Here is an 18,802-nt window from a genome sequence, read left to right as displayed (position 1 = left end):
CGGGCACAGGGTCTGTGCTGCAGGGCACAGCCTGGCCCACAGAGACTTTGGGGTGCCCAGGGCTGCTGTGGGGCACACAGAGCCATCAGCACCCACACCCCAGTTCGTTTCCCACAGCCCTGCTGGCTGCCAGCTTTGCAGAGACTTTGCCTTCTCCTCCACACCGGGTGTGCTTCAATGTTTGTTTTCTAACGGCGCTGCCCCAGAACTGCTTTCGGAGGCTCTTCCCGAGGTACCACCAGCCCAGAGGGCCCTGCAGCTCTGCCAGGGGACAGTTTTGGTGCCACCAGACCAGCTGGCACAACCACGAGCAGAGCTTGAGTGCCTGGAGCCATTGCTGCCAGGCTGCTGGGATGTCATATCTTGGGGCAGCGCCCACCTTCGGGCTGTTTTGTTAAGTTGGTTTTAATGATTTTTAGTATTAAACATGTGTCAGTGCAGTGTGGTGTGTCATTTGCTGTCAGCGGGCGAGTTGCTGCTGAGGTTGGGGTTGGGGACACCAGGGAGGGACACCAGTGGGACACCTTGCAAAAATGACAGCGGCTCTGTCCCACCTGCAGCTGCTGCTGCCCCCGAGCTCAGGGGGTCTGGGCAAACCAAATGCACTACAAAGCCACTTGTGTCCCCTCCCTGCAGCTCTGACCCCCCCGGGGTCACCTCCCAGCCCTGCTCAGCACCAGCCCTGCACCAGCCAAGCCCCTCCCCACAGAAGAACGCGAGGCCACGCGTGTTAATGTCACTTTATTGCTCATTCCGTTTCGACTATAGAAAAAAAAAGGGCGAGAAGCCCGTGTACAAATTGGACGTGATACAGGGGGGGCCGGAGCCCCGCTGGGCGCTGCCAGCTGTGCTTTGGGTGCTGCCGCTGCCACCAGACACCCCGCGGCAGCTCCGGGGGACACCGCCGGCCCTGGGGGACCGCGACAGCCCCAGGAGGCTCGGGGGGCAGCTGGGCAGGAGCGGCCAGCTCAGGCTAAGGCACAGTGGCTGCGAGGCTGGGGACAGTCGCTGCTGGCGGCCGCCCGGAGCCTCGTGTGCAAAGGAGAGGAGGGGGCTCGGGAGGGGGGAGAAGCTTCACATTAGCCCCAACGGAGGGGTCAGGGCACGGGCCGGGGGGGTCCAGGCTGGGGGGACTTTGCCCACACCGAGCAGAAGGTGGGAGAGGGGGTGCGGTGGTGGCAGGAGGTGCCCGGGGGGGGACTCGGCCCCAGGTCACATGCAGCCCCTGGGCTCTGCCCCACGGCCCCCTCTCGCAGCCCCTGCCCGCCTCCCGTAGCTGACAAACCAGAGACCGCTTTGTCTTTGTCGTGGACCCCCCGGCCCGGCCCGGCCGCGCTGGAGACGGGCGTCTTTGGCAAAAAATAAAAAAATAAAAAAATAATCGAGGCTAGTGGCCGCCCGAGGGCGAAGCCGCCGGGACCCGGGGCTCCCCCGGGTGCCCCGGGCATCCCTGATGGCGAGGCAGGGCCCAGGGGCTCAGTCTGGGACAGGCCCTGCCCCACCTCCCAGAAGCACGGGGAGCAGCCGGCTGAGCCCCTGGGCTCGGGACGGGAGGTCAGTGCTTGCTCCGGGGCGAGCAGCATCGCGATTCCCCCGCCTCCCCAGCATGGACCCCATCCCGCGCCCGCCGCTCACACCCCACCGTCCCCTCCGTCAGTCTGTCCCCGAGCCCCCGGAGTAGCCCGGGGGGTGGTCGGGCACACCTTCCCCCAGCCCGGCGCTCAGGACGGAGGCGTCGCTCCGGCCGCGACGGACGAACTACTCACGGCCCGCGGCGGTCGGGGCGGCACAGTCCGGGTCCCGTCGCGGCCGAGCCGAGCGCCGGCGGCTCCCACCGTGGGGCCGGAGCGACGCGGCGGCTGCCGAGGGCTTCCCCTGGCCCGGGGGCAGCCCTGAGGTAAGGAGCGGGCTCATGTCCTCCAAAGCCTCGGGGCGCCGCCCGGCCTCACAGCTTGTGCGTCGCTCCCGCCCGGTGCCGAGGTCCGGCACCCCCCACGGCAAGGGGCGGATGTGCCGCGGGGTCAGTCCCTGATTTATCGGCTTCTCCCGGGCAAGCCGGGGCGCTGGTCGAGGGACACGCCGTCCATCCATCCCGGAGCAGCTTTCACGGGACCTTCGCTCCGAGCGAGTTCTCCGGGACCGTCGGCAGCGCCAGGGGACGAGCGCCCACCGCCTCTCGCCCCCCCCCAGCTCCACACGGGGCAGCGAGGGGAGCCCAGCGGCCCCCCCAGCCCCCCGGCCAGGCCGGCGCTAGGGGGGCGAGTATCGCTCTATGGTCCTGGCGGCCTCGGCGTGGAGGTGCGGAGCCTGCGCCAGCACCTCGGCCGCCTTGTCCTGGCTCAGCCCCAGGTGCTCAGCCGTGAACTTGGCCAGGGGGTAGAGGCTCTCCATGGCCTTGGGGTCGCTGAGGAAGTGCGAGGTGTGGGTCAGCAGCTCGGCCGCCTTCTCCTGCTTGAGCCCCAGCTGGTCGGCGGTGAGCCGGGCCATGGCATAGACGCTGTCGGGGAAGTCCAGCTTGGCTTTGCCGTCGGGGCCGGCCGCGTGCATCTTCATGTGGCTGATGAGGTTGCGCTGCTGGGCGAACTTCCCGCCGCACACCTGGCACTCGTAGGGCTTCTCGCCCGAGTGGATGCGCATGTGCTCCGTCAGGCGGTACTGGCGGGTGAAGCGCATCCCGCAGGCGTCGCAGGCGAAGGGCTTCAGGCCGAGGTGGCTGCGCATGTGGCGGGTCATGGTGCCGCGCTGCGTGAACTTCTTGCCGCAGATGGTGCAGGGGTAGGGGCGCGTCAGCCAGTGCGTCTTCTCGTGCTGCCGCAGCGTGGCCGGGTCCTTGTAGGACTTGTCGCAGGAGGAGCAGCGGTAAGGCCGCAAGATGTCACCCAGCCCCGAGCCACCTTTGTCCAGGAAGGGCACGGCCTGCTCGGCCGCAGCCTTGTGATAGAGCTCCTCTTCGTTGTGGGCCTCCACGTGGGCGTTGAGCTGCTCGGAGCTGGGGAAGCCCTTGCCGCAGGGGATGCAGACGTACAGGTTGTCACCCAGGCTCTCCGGCTCGTAGCCCAGGTGGTTGCAGTAGCGGTCCAGCGCGTCGCCGGGCGAGGGGCCCTCGCTGCTGCCCGTCTCCTCGCTCGTGCTGTTATCGGGCTCCAGGTCGTTGCTTTCCACGCTGGGGTAGCGGGGCTGCGGTGCCGCAGGCGGCGATTCGGCCTTCTCCTCCCGCTCCAGCTCCTTCTCCGCCTCCCCCTCGTCCAGGTAGGGGCCCAGGGGCTCGTGCTTCATCCAGCGGTACATCAGCTCTCGCCCGTCAGCACGGGGCAGCGGGGGCTCGGTGCAGGGCGGCGTGCTGCGGAAGGGGTCGGGGGCGTGGGGGAGTCCCCCCGGCTCACCGCCCGGCGGGGAGTCCTTGTAGGCAGCGGCGTGGCTGGCCAGGAGGCCGGCGCTGACGGGGGGGCTGTCGTGCCGTGGGGGCAACGAGGGCTCGCGGGGCTCGCTGGGCAGCAGGCGGTCGGTGGGCAGGAGCTGGGCGGAGGGGCCGGTGGGGCTCTTCTTGGAGAGGTCGAGGCCGCAGGGCGGCGAGCAGTGGCGCTCGGGCGGGCACAGCCCGTGGGGGTGCAGCGGGGCGCCCTGGGCGGCCGAGGCGTACAGCTCCCCGCACTGCGTGTTGAGCGGCGCCGCCGGCTCCACGGGCGGCAGGTCCACGGGCCGTGGCGTCCCCGAGTAGCAAGCCTGGATGACCGGCGTGGCGGCCCGCAGCCCACGGCCCAGCTTGTAGGGCGCGTAGCCCCCGCGCAGGTGGCAGTACTTGCCGCTGCGCTTCAGCTTCTTCTTGCAAAGGGCCACCAAGCCGGGGATCTGGAGGTAGCTGGCAGCGGCCAGCACGGCACCCAGGCTCTGCTCGCTGCCCGGCTCGCACTCGGCCAGGCGGCCGGTGTAGATGAAGTCGAGGATGAGGCGGAAGATGCCGGGGCTCACCATCTCATGGTCCAGGTTGAGCAGGTTGTCGTGGACCACCAGCGACTTGAGGTAGGCGCTGCTGGCGGCCAGGATGTTCTTGTGCGCGCGGAAAAGCGCGTTCTGCACCACGATGATCACGTCGCACAGGAAGCCCTTGGTGCGCTGCGTGTTCAGCTGCAGCAGCAGCTGCCGCGAGTGGCTCGGCACCTCCATGGCGTCCAGCATCCCGCTCCTCGCCCGCCGCCCTGCAACACACCGGCCGCCCCGTCAGCGCCGTGCCCGGCCCCGCATCCCCGCCGCAACGCGCGGGGGCTCGACGTGCGCGTCCGGGGCTTCACCCACGCGTGGGGTGGGCGGCGTGGGGGCGGTCGGCTCTCAGCCCCACGCACCGCTGCGTCCCGGCCGCTCTGCGCGGCCGCCCGGCCGGTGCCACCGCTTATATGGGGGCTTGTTTCTCGGCGGGTCGGGGAGGCGGGAGGGGGGCGAAAACCCCCGGAGGGTTTTGGAGAAAGTGACATCACCCGCAGCCGCCGCCAGTGCCGCGCCCCGGCCCCGCCAGCCCCGGGACCCCGCGACCCCGCGCCCACCTGCCGGGGGAGAGCAGGGGGGGACACCCCGAGCCGGTGCTCGCCACTCGCCCGCCGTTCCCCGCGCCCCGCCGCTGCCCCGCTCCCCGCCGCGCCTTCCCGCTTCTTATGCGCCCCGGTCCCGGGAGGCGGCCGGCCGGACCCCCCGGGCGCCCCCCGCCCCCGTTTCCTCTCCCCCCCTCGAGGTGAGCGGGGGGACGGTTGGGGGTGTGGGGGGGAGCGGGACCTCCCCTCCCCGCCTCCGTTCCGGTGCCGGTGCCCCCCGCCCAGGTGCGTAAAGCCAAGCGCCCGCGGAGCGACTTTTTCGGCTGATTCCCCCATATTCCGGGGTGTTCCCCCCCTGCTTTTACCTGGGCGTCCGGTGGCCTCCGCCAACCAGCTGAGGTCTCGGTGAACTCTCATGGCTCAGCCCCGGGGGGGCCGCCGCCGGTTGCTGCTCCCCTCCACCCTCCTCTTCCTCTGCTGCTTCTCTTCCTCCATACCCCGCTCTCCCGGCCGGTCCTACGGAACGGGAGGAGGAGGAAGAGGAGGAGGAGGTGGCTGTGGAAGAAGCAGCAGCGGTTCCTCGGGGTTCCCGACGCCGCCAGCTCGGAGGTGAAACCCGGGCTGCGAACTCCCCCTGACCCCGGCCTGAACTCCGAGCAGCGCCGCTGGCTGTTAAAGGGACGGCGGGAGGTTTTCCTCCTCCCATCCCCGGGCGGGGCACCGACAAGCCGGGCCCCCCCCTTTACACACCCCTCCCTCCCCATCCCGGTCTCCTCCTCCTCCTCCCAGCCCGGTTTTTACCCCCTCCCGCTCTTCTCCCGCCGCGCCCCGGCCGCCCCCTCGGGGGTCTCTGTCCTTAGGACATCGCTCTTTGCCCGGGGACACCCCGGGTGGGGCGGGGAGCCCCGAAGGAGGGGGGGACCGGGGTGTCCCCGGGCAGAGGGCGATGTGTCCCCCCCGTCGGTACCGCTCGTAGGGCGCCATCTAGCGGCTCCCGGTGCGCTCCACCCCTGCCCGTTACCGGCGGCGGCTCCTCCCCGCGCAGGTGGGACCCGACGGGGCGAACGATGAACGAGAGGGGTCTTGTTTGCCGCTCCACCCGAGGGATGGGTGCTGACACACAAAGCAGGGTGGCACCCTTCGGCTGGGAAGGCCGGAGTGGGTGGCATCGTTTTGGGGTTCATAGGGTGGAACATCGTGTCCGATGATGATGTGGGGAAGGGTTCTGGGGAGCGGGGGGGAAGGCAGCCGGCCCTAATTTGCTGGTGAGGGGGGAGAGCAGAGAGCGGGAGGGGCGTGCAGCGCTGGCGCCCAGATGTGCGGTGGCGGTGGCTCGGGATGGGCTGGGGGCTTGCGGTGGTTTGGGATGAGGAGGAGGAGGAGGAGGAGGTAGAGCCACGTCTTCCCCGGCTTCATCCCTCCAGCCGCCCCTGAAAAGGCTGCTGGGCTGGGGGTGCAGCATGGGGTGCCCCACTTGGCGCGGGGGGAGCCGCCTCTCGCTTCGCACTTTCACTTCTCCTTTCTCACAGCCGCAGCCTCTTGCACAACCTCCTGGTAAAGCAAAGTACGTGATGGGCTTCCCCGGGCCGGCCGCTAATCCTGGGTGTCCAGCTGGCACCCCCTGACCTGGGCAGGGCACCCCAAGCAGTGGCCATCCCTCCCAGATTGGGCTACTGGGATGCTCTTGGGGTTTCACCTCGTAACTCTGGTCCCTCGGTGAATGGGAGTCAGCACCCCTGGTGCCTGGGACAGGGTTTGTCCCTGAATTTGGGACAAAAAAGGATGGGCGCTGGCAGGGAGGGTGCAGGGTGGTGGTAGTCGTTGCCCTCACAGCTCAGCATCACTCACCTGCAACTCATCCTCAGATTCCCTTCAGATCCGGGGTGTCCCATCTCACTACGGAGACATCACCCTGGGGACCGGGACGGAGTGTCCCTGCCCATGGGGACCCTGCAGTGGGCTCATCCCAGGCACCGGCTCAGAAATCCCCCTCCCTGCTCCCCATCCTGGGCTCTTGCCCACAGGAAGCGCTGGGATCCTGGGAGCGGGACGTGGGCGACCCTCGTTAGAGCCGTGGTTTAATCCCAACTCCCCGGGCACTAATTTCTCTCTCCCTCTCCCCTTTTTTTTTTTTTTTTTCTTTCCCTCTTCAATTAACGGCTGGAAGTGTTTCAGGTTCTGGCAGCGAGCTCTGGACGTCGCTGTGAGCGATGGCTCCCGCGGGCTCCGTCCCGGTAATTTATGGGGCTGAGCTGCATAAATCACGGCAGCGAGCGGCTCCCAGACAGCTGCATCCCCCGGGGCCGGCCGGGACCCCGGGCTGCCCCAGCTACCTGCTGAGTGACGCCGAGCCCTGGGGGTAGCGGCCGAGGGAGGGGATGGAAAAACCCTTCACCTTTTCCACCCTCTCTTGCAGCTTGTCTCCCATTCCCGGCCTCTCCCAGGAGCGGAGGGGCGGATCGGTGCCCGCAGGGGTTTGGGGCAGGTGGAGGGGGGTTTCTTGCTCTGATATCTCCCGTCCTGTCCTGCTCAGCTTTCTGGAGGGATCCTAACCCAGCAGCTTGACACAGCGTTCTGCATCCAGAGCTCTCAAAAACTGCCGGGGCTCCCAAGGGAGCTGCAGCCGATGTCCAGCCCCAGGGACAGTGACGGCCGGGCTGCAGGACAGCAAGGAGAGCCAGCGCCGGCGCCCGGGACGGCGCAGGGAAAGGGGCATTTTCGCCTCAATGTGCTGAGCAGATTGGAACCAGCTCTGGTTAAGTCATTGGCTCTGTTGGGAGGTCTGAGCTGGAGCGTCTCCCGCCTGTGCCCCCTCCCCACGATCAATCAAAGTTGCAGCAAATTAGCCCAGATGCTGGGAGATTCGGTTCAAATCCAGCTGTGGTTTGGATCGCGTTCGCATGCCTGGCTTCATGTGGGACCTGGGCTTTTGGACAGGATACAGCCCCCCGGTCTCTGCAGGGCCCTGTTTCCCAGCGCAGCCTCTCCCCAAAGCCCACACACATGTCTTCGATTACGGCGCGTTGGCCAGCGGGGCTGCATCCGGCAGCGCCAGGAGCCTGCAGCCCCCGCTGGCAGCTCGCACTTCATTTTCCCGGCGGTGCTGGGGTACAGCAGCCCCAAAACTGCGGCCCCGGGGTGTGTGTGTGTGCGAGGGGATGTGTGTCCCCTCCACCTGGGCTGGGCTGAGGCTGGGAAACTCGTGACAGCGCTGAGTTGTTCCTGGCTGAGCGTGGATCACCACTGCCCATCATCTCCTGCGCTGTTCCGGTGCCAAGCCCTGCCTGCTGCACAACAAGGCTGGGGGCAGCCACAGGGCTCTGCCAAGCTCTCCCAGGGTGCCCCTCCATCATGAGAGGATCCCTGAAAGGCAGTGGGAAGGGAAGAGCTTCCCTGGCACACCACAGACCCAGCCAGGGTGGCTGTTCTCTGCTGTGCTGTCTGGGTGGCATTGCTGGGGTGGACAATGGGAGTCATTCCCTGTGGGGTGATGCTTAAGCTGCTGGGGGACTCTTCCCTGTGTAGCAATGCTTGATGGGGCAATGGGACCCTTTCCTTGTGGGGTGACACTGAGGGGACCCTTTTTGCAAGGTGACAGTTGGTCAGACAAGGGCACCTATCGCTGCCAGGGGATATTTCATGGAGCAGAGTGACCCTTCCTCGCGGAAGGATATTCAGGTGCACAAGAGACAGAATCAAACAGGAGGAGTTGAGATTGGGAAGGGACCTTGGGAAGTCATCACCCAACCCTCTGCTCCAGCAGTGCTACGCAGGGCTGGCTGGCCAGGACCTTGCCCAGGTGGCTTTTGGATATCTCGAAGGACAGTGACTCCAGCCCCTGTCTGGACAGCCCATGCCAGCACTCCGCTCCCAAAGTGCTCCCTGATGGTCAGAGGGAGCTGTGGGACTCAATCTGTGCCTCATGCCCCTGGTCCTGGCGCTGGGCGCCACGGAGCTGAGCCTGCCTCCGTCTTCCCTGCACCCTCCCTCCAGGGGTGTGTCCCCTGAGCACAAAGCTTTCTCTTCTCCAGCCAGTCTCAGCTCTCTGCCTCTCCTCATCAGAGAGATGCTCCAGTCCTTTAATCTTCTTGATGGGCCTTCACTGGGATCTCTCCAGTATTTCCACGTCTCTTGGGCTCCCTGGACTCAGCATTCCTGGAGTGGCCCCACCAGCACTGAGAAGAGGGGAAGGATCCCCTTGCTGCTGTCAACCAATGCTCCTCTAACACAGACCAGGACACCATTCACCTGCCTCATCCCAAGGACACGAGGTCGATTTGGTGTCCCCCAGGACCCCCAGGGTCTTTTCCAGTGAACTGCTGTCCAGCTGGACAGTCCCTGGGATAGCCCAGAGCTCAGAGACATCCCTCCCTGGAGCACAGCATTGCAATTCTCCTTGTTGAATTTCCTGAGGTCCCTGACAGCTGGAGGGGGGCAGTGGGATTCCTTCCTTGTGGAAAGACAAGGGCACCCGTCCCTGCGAGGTGATGTTTTGTGGAGCAGTGGGATGATGCATGATGGGGTGACAAGACCCTTCCTCTGCAGGTAGATGAGGATCGTGTCCCTGTGATCCGAAATTTGGTGAGATGATGGGTTCCCTTTCCTTATGGGTGATGCTTCTTGGGGGCAGTAGGACCTCTTGTGGGGGCAATTCTCAACCCATCCCTGCCAGGTGTTGTTTCCTGGGGCAGTGGGACCTTGTGGGACAATGTTCAGACTGGGTAAGGAGCACTTCCAGAGGGGTGATATTTGGGGGCTGAGGTGATGAGACCCCTTTAATTGAAGTGATGTACCACAGGGCAATAGGATCCCTTCCTTGGGGGTGATGTTCAAGCAGGTGAAGACCCCACCCCTGTGGAGTCATGATGACACACTGAGGCGCCCTTCCCTCTCAGCTGGGGCCATCCCACCCCTTCCTCCTTCAATCTCCCTCATCGACCACCCCCTTCCCAAGCTCCACAGGTGACCTCCCCCTCCCCACCCACATCACCGGGCCCCCTCTCCCCCCCCTCCCGCGACAGGGACACGGCTGTAGTCACTGGTGGGAAGCCCACGAGATGGCAGCAACGGGCCACGCTCCGGGATGCGACACCCCCTCCTCGGGGGCCGCGACCCCCCCTCTCCCCGCGCCGGTCCCGCAAAGTGCGCGTCGGGGGACCGGGACGCGGAGCGGGAGGGTCGTGGCCCCCGGAGGAACGGCGGAGCTGCGCAGCCGGTTGCGGGTGGGCCGGCCCCAGCTGCTGACTAATCCCGGGGCTGAGTCACGGTTGCGGCGGGGAGCGCTGCGGCAGCGATTCCCCCCCTCCCGTTCCCGAACCGGAGAGCCCCGACGGGGCGAGCGCCGGTGCTGCGTGGGGAAAAAAATAAAGGGGAGCGGAGGGAGACATCCCCATCTAGCAGGGGGTGGGTAAGGCGTTTTGGGGAGTTCTGAGGGGGGCGGCAGCACCTCGAGCGGGGTGGTTGGCGGAGGATGGGGAGGTGCTGGCGGGGTTGGGAGTTCTCTGAGCCGCTCTGCAGGTATTTGGGGGTGTGAGGGATAAGGGGGTGGCGGGGTCGTGGCTCGAGGCCCCCGTAGCAGCGTGTGGCCTTGCAGCAGCGTGCGGCCTTGCGCAGCGGCGGATGCTGGCAGGCGCGGATGCTGCTGTCAATGACAACGCCGCTGTTGCTGTGGTTACCGGTGTGATGCTTCGCCAGAGCAGAGTGAGGTCAGACGGCTCCAGCAGGAATGGGGGGGATGCATGGATGGATGGATGGATGGATGGACAGATGCATAAAGGGGGAAAGGTTCCCCCCACAGCCCTCCTGGATATGACTCTAGGCTCATCTTGGGGGGCGCTGGCACTTGGAATGGAGCAAGGGGCCAAAACTAATTCAACCATGAAGCCGCAAACCATTTTACAGCACCAATGATTTTTGGGGGACCCGGCTCTGGTGGGAATGAGGGCTAGGCCCCGTTGTGGGGCTGGAGGGGTCAAGGCAGCAAGGTGCTGCATGGATTGCTCACCCCACGTATTCTAAACTCACCTCCCACACCATTTTGTGCTGTCCCATCATCCTGCAGCGCATTGGAGTGGCACCCATGGGTGCTTGTGACACTGGAAGGACAGAGATTCTTATGAGGGGCACATTGGAGGTGCTGCTCAGGACATCCTTGTGGGTGAGGGGTGCAGGTGGGCAGTGGGTACCCCCAGGCTGCTTCCACCATGTGGGGACCCCTGTGCAACCCCTTCCCGTGACGGGGGCTCAGGCAGCCCCAAATCGCCAGCCCCGCGGTGATGTCACGAGGCCAGGATGGGGTCACACTCCGGCCTAGCTGGACAGGGGCGATGGGTGCCCTGGGTTCCCGTGAGTGCCTGAATGGACACCCCGTGTGAGGGGCAGGGGGTGCCCCGCGCCGCCCCTTCAGCGTGATGGGACCCTCAGTTTGTGTCTCAGTGGCTGCACGGCCCCTGGGTCTGGCAGCAGGTGGAGAAGGATGTGGGGTGCTGAGTGCTGCTCCACTGAGCTCCTCGAGCAGCCAGGGAACGGGGGGGCTCTGGAGGGGCCGGGTTGGGGGGGGGGCCGGAGTCCTGTTGCAGCCCGGACCCCCTGCCCGGCTCCGGGCCGCTGTCCTCCCCCCGCGCCGATATAAATAGTAGCGTCTTCCCGTTCCCTAAATTTCCTCGCTGACGTAGCGCTCACGTCATTGTGTAGGTTGATGCTTTTCTATGAATGAGCCGAGATCCCCGTTACTACGAGCCCGATCCTATAAAAGCCCCGCGCGCTGCGGACAGCGCAGCACCGACACCGGCGCCGGCCCCGCCGGGAGCCGCGGGGCCCCTGCCCGTCCCGGCAGCCGCGGGGCCCGCAGGAGGTAAGGCACCGGCTGCGTTGGCCCCCAGGTAAGCGGGGACGGAGCCCGGTGCGGGGGCGGGAGGGGGCAGCGGAACCCCGCGGTACCGGGCGCTGCACCTGCCGGCCGCGGGGCGGGGGCGAGGCGGAGCGGAGGGCACCGGGGGCCGGTGCGGGGGGGAGCTCTGCGGCGGGCGGGGGCGGCGCGGTGCCGCCTGGCGCAGCCCCACGTGCGGGCCGGGCGGCGGGGGCGGCGGGGCCGGGCGCGGCGGCGGCGGGGGCGGTGCGCGGGGGCGGGCGCTGAGCGCGGGGCCGCCCCGGGGGGGCGCACGGCGGGGACCGGCCGCCCGCACCTTGCAGGGGTTGGGAGGGGGCGGGGAGAGGTGCGGAAGCGCATCCGCGTGTGGGGTCGTGCGTGTGTGTCCCGCGCTGCGGTGACACCGGCGCCCGCTGTCCCCCCTCTCCGAGCCTCCCCGCAGCCACCCCCGACGGGACACCCCCCGGCCCCGTCCCGCGGTGCCGCCGTGCCAGGCACTCTCCACCGCCACCTCCCTCGGGTTCCCCCGCACCCCCGTGTCCCCAGCCCGGGTGCTGCCGGCTCCGCAGCCCGGGGGAGGGGGGTCGGTCGCCTTCACCCTGCTGCGTCTAAAAGAGCGCGGAGACCCCGTCGAGGAGAGCCCGAGTCAGCGCGTCGGCACCTTGGCTCTAGACTGCTTACTGCTGCGTAGGGACAGGACAGTAACAGTCTACAGTCATGGCTACTGAAGCATGACCCACCGCCGGCACCGGCCCCGGCCCCGCACCGGCCCCGCCGCAGCGCTGGGGGGGCGGGCGCTGTCCGTGGTGCTGAGCCGTCGGGGAGCGCGCCCCGACGGGGGCGGGGGGAAGGCGGGAAGGGGCGGGGATGGGGGGGTGTCCCGGTGCCCGCCTGACCCCGCTCTCTCTTTCCCCCCCCGCAGACACCGACCCCCCCACGGCGGACGCCCCCCCGCCTTCCCGCTGCAGCCAGGTAGGGGGGGACCCCCGGGGGGACGGACACGCGTGGGAGGGCGGGGGGCGGGGAGGGGGGTGGGCGGATGATACCGATGCTGCCGATGCTGCCGACACTCCCCCCTCCCAAGCACCGGGAGCCCCCCCGAGCCGCCGGTGGGGGTCGGGCGCGCTCGCTGCGGTGGCGGGGACGCCTCCTCGCCGTCGCCAAGGCACCGGCTTGCCCCCTCCCAACCCGCCCTCCCGGCCCCCCCACTCCGACGCCGCCCGGGCGACCGTGGCTTTAGATTGTTACTGTGCCGCTGGGGGGGTAACAGTCTACAGCCATGGTCGCCGGGACAGGCGGACTCGCACCGCGGGCAGCACCGGCTCCCCCCGCTCGCCCACCCCCGGGGGTCCCCGAGGCGGCGGAGGCGGGGCGGCGGGGGTCCCGTCGGGGGCGGCCCGCCTCCCGGGGCAGTAGGAGCTCACATGCAGGATGCAGCTCGCCGCACATCAACTCTTACTGTTCGGGGGGGCGGGCGCCGAGCGGCTCCTCCTCGGGCAGCGGAACGGTGGGGACCCCCTCCTCGGATCCCCCATCCTGCCCCCGGCCTCGCACCCCTCACCTGCCCTCCCGGCGGGGCCCCGCAGCCCCTCGGGGACCTTCCCCGCCGGGCTCGTCCCGCCTCATCTCTCCGCGCGGCGGTCGGGGTCCCGCGCCCCCGTCCCGTGCCCCCCGCCCCGCCGCCGGTGTGCTGGGGCACCGCGGGCCGTTCGCGGAGCGGAGCGGGGCTGGCGGCGGGGCCGGCGCGGCGGGGACTGAGCGCGGCCCGCGGGGCCGGGGCGGGGGCGGCCGGGGGCGGTCGCAGGTTGCACAACCCGCCCGGCGCGGCCAGGAGATTCCTGAGCGGCGAAGTCAGAGCGGCCCGGCCTGCCCCGGCACCGGGCACCGGGCCCTCGGCAGCCGGCAGCGACTGGTGCCGGCCGGGCAGGGCCCCTCGCGGGGGACACGGGGGACCCAGAGCCCGGAGAGGGGAAGCTGGAAGGGGTGCAGTGACCACACAGATCCCGGAGGGGAGGGAGGTACCTAATCCTGTGGGGACACAGGGGATGTGGGGTCAGGCCCTGTTAGGTGAGGGTGGCAGCAGGAAGAGGACAGGGAGAGACCCTGAAGAAGAGCCTCCAGTGCTGGGGTGCTGCAGCACAGGGCTCTTGTGGGTGTCCCACCTAAGCTGAGTAGGGGTCACACAGGGTCCCCTGCCCACACTCTGCCTCTCCAAAGCAGCCCCATTAGGAGCCCTCACCAATCCATGGGGTCATGCACCAGGCAGCTCTGTGCTCACCCAGACAGGCATGGCCACCACCAGGTCCCCAGGGGCCAGCAGGGCCACACTGGGACATAGGAGCCACAGGCAGGCAGGGGAGTATTGGAGGTACCAAGTCCCCACTGTGCACTGCCACGTCTCTTGCCTGTTCCCTTTGACTCCCACTTTTCCCATCACTGCCGTTGGTGATGGGCCAAGCACCTCACACCTCCACGATGGGAATTTTCAGGCAGTCCCACCAGTGCTCAGGTAAAACCACAGCTGCGTCCAGCACATCCATGCTGCAAAGTTGCCATTGCCCCAAAACCCACCCTCCATCCCCTGGGAAACACCTCTTTGTTTGTGCCCTGCCAACAGCATCACAGAGAGGTCCAGGCCATGGTGGCATCCATGGGTATCCCTGGGTGAGGGGACATGTCCTGTGGGCAGCACTGTGGCCCCTTGGACCCCACGCTCCAGCCCGGGAACACTCCAGCCACACTGTTGTTGTTTTGAAGGCCAAGTCTCTCCTGCTGACACCCTGGAATTAGTTTTTCTTCCAGAGTCCTTAAAAATATCCTGGATTCCTGACACCGGGACTTGTCTTCCAACGGCACTTCCAAGCTGCTGGGCCTGGGGCCAGCCGTCAGCGCCAGGGGACAGAGGCCGTCCAGCTCCCGTGCTCCTCCTCAGCACGGAGATCACAGCGGTGCTGGGAAGGAATGTGGTGCCAAGGAGGATCACAGCCCCTGCCACGGCCTCCTCCATGGTGGAATGGTGCTCAGCAGGGCACAGGCACGGCACAAACGCTGCCTTACCTCAGCAATGCACCCAGCGGCTTTGGAGAGTGTTCCTGTGCACGGCCAGGAGGGTGGGAAGGGTCTTTCTGGGACCTCTGAGCCATGACCCTACAGAGCCAGATGGATGAGGACTGGGGCCTGCAGCGAAGGTCCCAAGGGATTCTCCAAGATGGGATTTCCCTGTGCATCCCCGGGAAAGCACATGGCCCGAGAAAACTTCTAGACAAAGCCTGTCACCCACTCCGGGCTTTGCCAAGTGGCATGCTGGCACTATAGGAATTTAGGGTGGGCCGGGGGGGCTGAGCCAGCGAGGCTGGTGGGGGATGCAGGGAGAGGTGCTGCTGTTGCCCCCCAGATGCCAGGCGGGTGCCCACCGACCCCACACACTGTTGTTGCCTCCTGACAGCTCTTGGCAAAACGGCCTTTTGTGATTCAGCCGTGTTTATCCCAGCCCGCAGCCCGGCCCAGCGTGGGTTTCCATGGAAAACTTCCATCCAAAACAAGGAGAGAGAAGGAGCTACAGCAGGAGTGACTCAGCCACAACTGGAAGCTTCTGCGAGTGAAGCAGGGAAGGAGGGGCTGTTCCCAACGGCTTGGTCCTGCTCCAGCAGCGGTGCCCAGGGATGGTCCCAGCTGTCCCCTTCCCGTGCCACTGCCACCTCACAGGCAGGAGCCTGGCATGTTCGGGGGGAGTCTGGTTGTAAAACCATCTGGAAAACACGTCACCCTCCTGGAGCGCCCCCTCCCCACGCCTGTGCCAGGTCCTGCTGGCGGGGACAGAGGAGGAAGAGCGTGAGATGAATAAGGCTCAAACCCTGGCATGAGCCGCACCCGATGCCAGGCACGGCGGGATGTGGCTTTTCCCAGCGCTGCCCACAGGATCCTGTACTCATGCCTGGTGTGCCCCAAGTGGGTGGCTGGCAGGGTGGGCAGTGACAGTGACCTCGAGGCAGCAGCGGCACAGGGGGAAGGTGTGGGGGAAGGTGAGGAGAGGTGGGAAAACAGCTGGGAGTTTGCAGAGAACTGCAGCACTGGCAGTGTCTCTGCTCATGCTGGGATACTCCCACCCACTCTGGGACTCTGGGAGAGGGCTGGGGGCTCTGCTCACCCAGGAAAGGCGGAGAAAAACCTGCCTGGCTGAGCCCTGGACTCTGACTACAGCAGGCTCCTTGCAAGCAGGGCCACAGGCAGGGTCCTTCCTGTCCCTGGGGTCACACAGGTGGCTCCGATGGCTGCCCTGGGGTATGGAAAGGCCCATCTGGGGAGAGGGGTGACATCCCTCCTGCCAAAACACCCAGGCTCCTGGTGCTGCTGCTAACACTGGTGATTGTCCCCATGCCACTCTTGTCCCAGGCAGGTGGCACAGCTGCCACCTGGAGCCCGGGCTCACTCCATCATCTTGCCGCTCAGCAACAGCAACTGGCCCACGCTGTTTTGGGGGAAAAACCAACTCCCCTGGGCCACGCAGGGTGGGGGAAAAGGAAATCCCCCAGCACCACGCTGAGTGAAGGGTACGAGGTCATCAGGCTCACTTCTGCAGGCAGCCAAGGAGTGTGGCTGCATCCCAAAACCAGACCTGGATTTGTGAGAGAGGCTGGAGCCAGCCCGAGGGCATCTCCCAGCGGAAAAGGAGGGAGCGGGCTCAGGATTCCCATGGCAAACCCCTCCGTCCAGTGTGGACACACTGTGACAGCCGCGGGAGCCACTTCCCTCCTCCCACCACAGCGGGGCCAAGCAGGACCTCCCTCCGCTGCTCACACAGGCACCTCCTGCGGACAAAGGTCGCGTTTATCTGTTTTTATTAATTCATTTAAAGCGCTACAGGAGATACTCGGCAGGAGCCATCTTCATGCGGACCCTGAGAAAGGGGTTGGTACTGCCGCGCCCCAGCTCAGGTCACCCATCCCTAAAGCCACCCGAAGGAGCTGCCTGCAAAACTGGGTCTGTGCTGCTCACTCACCGCATCCTGGGCTTCTTCCCCTTCCTTCCCTCGCTGCCGGGGCTGCGGGGCCGCAGTGCGGGCGGGCGGCCATGGCTGCGGTGCCTCCCCCGCGCCGGGAAACCTCCGCGGAGCGGGAGCTCGGCGATAATCGAGCAGCTACCGGCGGCTGGAGAGCGCGGCTGCTGCTGTCCCTGCCCGGCGGCCACGGGCTCAGCGTGTGGAGAACAGAGATAAAGGCTCCGGTCGCCGTGTTCGGTCAGAGCTGCCGCTGCAGCCGGGCGTGCAGCCCCGAGCTGCAGCATTCGTCCGAAAAATAGCTTCTGGTGTCCCCGCTGTGGTCACCAAAGGGGGCAGACACCTCACATTTTCGCAGATGTGACACGGCCCACCTGAAGTGGCACAGCCGGCCAGCACTGCCTGAGCCCCCCCGAGCCCCCAGGGCAACTCCAGCACGGCGCTGGGCTGCAGGGAAACAGCCACATCCTCCTGCCACCAGCACCATCGTGCTGCTGCGAGAACAGCAGCAAACCAGAGGGGAAAAACCCGCCAGGTCTGAGCAGTGCTCACTTCTGCTGGGCTGGTTTAACCCACGGCAGCTCCCAGGCCTGTTCCCAGCTGGGTGAACACAGCAAGGGCTTCAGCAGCACAGTGTCCCTCCAGCCCTTGTAGAGCTGGCATTGCGCTGCCCTGCTGCTCAAGCAGGAGGAAAATTCACATTTTTCACCCAATTTCCCTCTCTTACCAACTCTACATCCCCAAGGAAAGCTGTGGTTAGAGAAGCCCTGCAAGCATGACCCTCTCCTGAGACTGGTGCCCAGCGCTGAACTGGGCAGAAGCTGAGCAGGACACCTGCAACTCTAACAGCAATAAAGATTTTCATGTGCTCCCGGATATTACTGAGCCAGAAACAGTGACAAGTTTTTCATTGCACGTGGAGGCACTTTGCACACGGAAGATGCAGCACAGGCAGGCCAATCCAACAGGCATTTCATTCCTGAAACAAACACCAGCCCTGGCACTGCCAAGGATGAGATGATTTTCCAGGCCCACACCAGCTGAAAGCTTGGCTTAACAGATTCTTTGTTAGGAGTCTTTGGGGTGTAAAACTGCAGGAACTCTGTGCTCTGCACACACGTGCTGTGGCTGAGCTGAGGAACCCTGATTTTGAGGTGTCTGAGTCTCTGAAAGTACCTTGCACCCTCCTGCCCTCACACACCTTACTGTCACATCCCTGCACTCATGTGTTACATGTTATACACATAACAGCATCTAATTATATATCTGTACCTATATATTATACACTCTTGTATACACCAAAGCTGAAAAAAAAGGAAGGTGAAGAGCCATTTAGCCTGGCCAGGGTGTACACTGAAGAGCAGAGTGCAGTGAGCTGCTCTGGTCCCTCTGGAGGCATGCAAACAGTGATGTGTCACCAGGATGGGTGGCTGCACGTGGCTCACCAGAGCCCTTTTTATTACACAGCCCCTTCTCAACCCTCCCCAGCCCCTGGGCGCTCTGCCTGGCCCTGCCCGGGGCAGAACCGTTCCAAGAATTCCAGGTAGGCTTTCTTCTGCGCCGCAGCGGCGGGGATGAAGTGCCCGCCGGGATGCGTGAGGAGAACGGGCTCCACGAAGCACCGGGCCAGCTCCCTGCTGAGCGGGGCGGCGATCACCGCGTCCGTGTCGCCCACGACGTGCAGCGTGGGCAGGGCGATGGGCTCCCGGTAGAAGTGTCCGTGTGCCGGGGCGCGGCTGGCGAAGCCGGCCACCAGCACGGCGAAGGCCACTGGGAAGCGCGTGTCGCCGCGGGCCCGCAGGGCGCACACCATGGCGGCCAGCGCCGCGCCCTGGCTGAAGCCCAGCAGCCCGTCGAACGGCCCGTGATCCGCCAGCGCCGCCGCCACGGTGGAGAGCGATTCCTCCAAGCCCGCCGGAGCCGCCGGCGCTTCCCCCGCCTCGAACGTGCCGGGCCCGGAGAACCACCAGCCACGGGGCGGGTCCTCCCCGTCGGAGTCGTCCTCGGTGCCGGCGGGCAAGGGGTGCGGCGCGTCGATGGCCACCAGCTCGGCGCGGCCGCGCAGGGCCTTGCGGAGGGCGCCGGTGCGCTGGTGGAGGCGGCGGGCGCTCTGCCGGTAGCCGTGCAGCGCCAGCAGCCGCAGCGGCCGTGCCTCCGCCATGGCCGCGCCTCCGGGAGCGCCACTTCCGCTTTCCGCCTTCCCGCCGAAACGCTGCGCGCTGATTGGTTAGATAGGGCAGAGAGAGCGGCGCGCCTTGGTGGCGGTGACACGCGCCCCCTGGCGGTGGGAGGTCGCGAGGCGGGGTGAGGACGGGGCAGCCCCGAGCGGGCGGGACGCGACCCCCGGTGCGATCGATGTCGCCACGGGCAGGGCCGCAGCACGGCCTGGTCTTGCAAGGCGCAACTCCCCGCGGG

At 66.5% G+C, this 18,802-nt stretch overlaps 2 protein-coding genes and 1 long non-coding RNA gene across 3 annotated transcripts; 1 reads left to right on the top strand and 2 right to left on the bottom strand.

The window, feature by feature from the left end:
* Window positions 1-725: 725 nt before the first annotated feature.
* HIC1 (HIC ZBTB transcriptional repressor 1) lies at window positions 726-5,256 on the bottom strand. The gene is made up of 2 exons (XM_085078246.1): window positions 4,889-5,256; window positions 726-4,196 (listed from the first exon to the last, which is right to left on the bottom strand). Exons 1-2 carry the CDS (start codon window positions 4,938-4,940, stop codon window positions 2,251-2,253), a joined length of 1,998 nt encoding a protein of 665 aa, XP_084934372.1. The 5' UTR covers window positions 4,941-5,256; the 3' UTR covers window positions 726-2,250.
* A 5,988-nt stretch (window positions 5,257-11,244) lies between these two features.
* On the top strand, window positions 11,245-14,245 carry LOC146429112 (uncharacterized). The gene is made up of 3 exons (XR_014855712.1): window positions 11,245-11,404; window positions 12,314-12,363; window positions 14,182-14,245. It is a non-coding gene; the product is annotated as an uncharacterized LOC146429112 (long non-coding RNA).
* A 3,565-nt stretch (window positions 14,246-17,810) lies between these two features.
* On the bottom strand, window positions 17,811-18,548 carry OVCA2 (OVCA2 serine hydrolase domain containing). Its single transcript, XM_085078227.1, has one exon. It carries the CDS (start codon window positions 18,546-18,548, stop codon window positions 17,862-17,864), a length of 687 nt encoding a protein of 228 aa, XP_084934353.1. The 3' UTR covers window positions 17,811-17,861.
* Window positions 18,549-18,802: the final 254 nt, after the last annotated feature.

The sequence above is a fragment of the Lichenostomus cassidix genome, chromosome 19 (genome assembly GCF_008360975.1).
Source record: "Lichenostomus cassidix isolate B80296 chromosome 19, HeHo_3.0, whole genome shotgun sequence".
Lineage (NCBI taxonomy): Eukaryota > Metazoa > Chordata > Aves > Passeriformes > Meliphagidae > Lichenostomus > Lichenostomus cassidix.
The sequence above is the reverse complement of the archived record's forward strand: the minus strand, read 5'-3'. Positions and strand labels throughout refer to the sequence as shown.

Excerpts from the sequence above, each read along its gene's own strand:
- OVCA2 (XM_085078227.1), bottom strand. The coding sequence starts at position 18,548 with ATGGCGGAGGCACGGCCGCTGCGGCTGCTGGCGCTGCACGGCTACCGG.
- HIC1 (XM_085078246.1), bottom strand. The coding sequence starts at position 4,940 with ATGAGAGTTCACCGAGACCTCAGCTGGTTGGCGGAGGCCACCGGACGC. Across the intron at positions 4,197-4,888 it reads GGAGGCCACCGGACGCCCAG|GGCGGCGGGCGAGGAGCGGG; the intron begins GTAAAAGCAGGG and ends GGTGTGTTGCAG.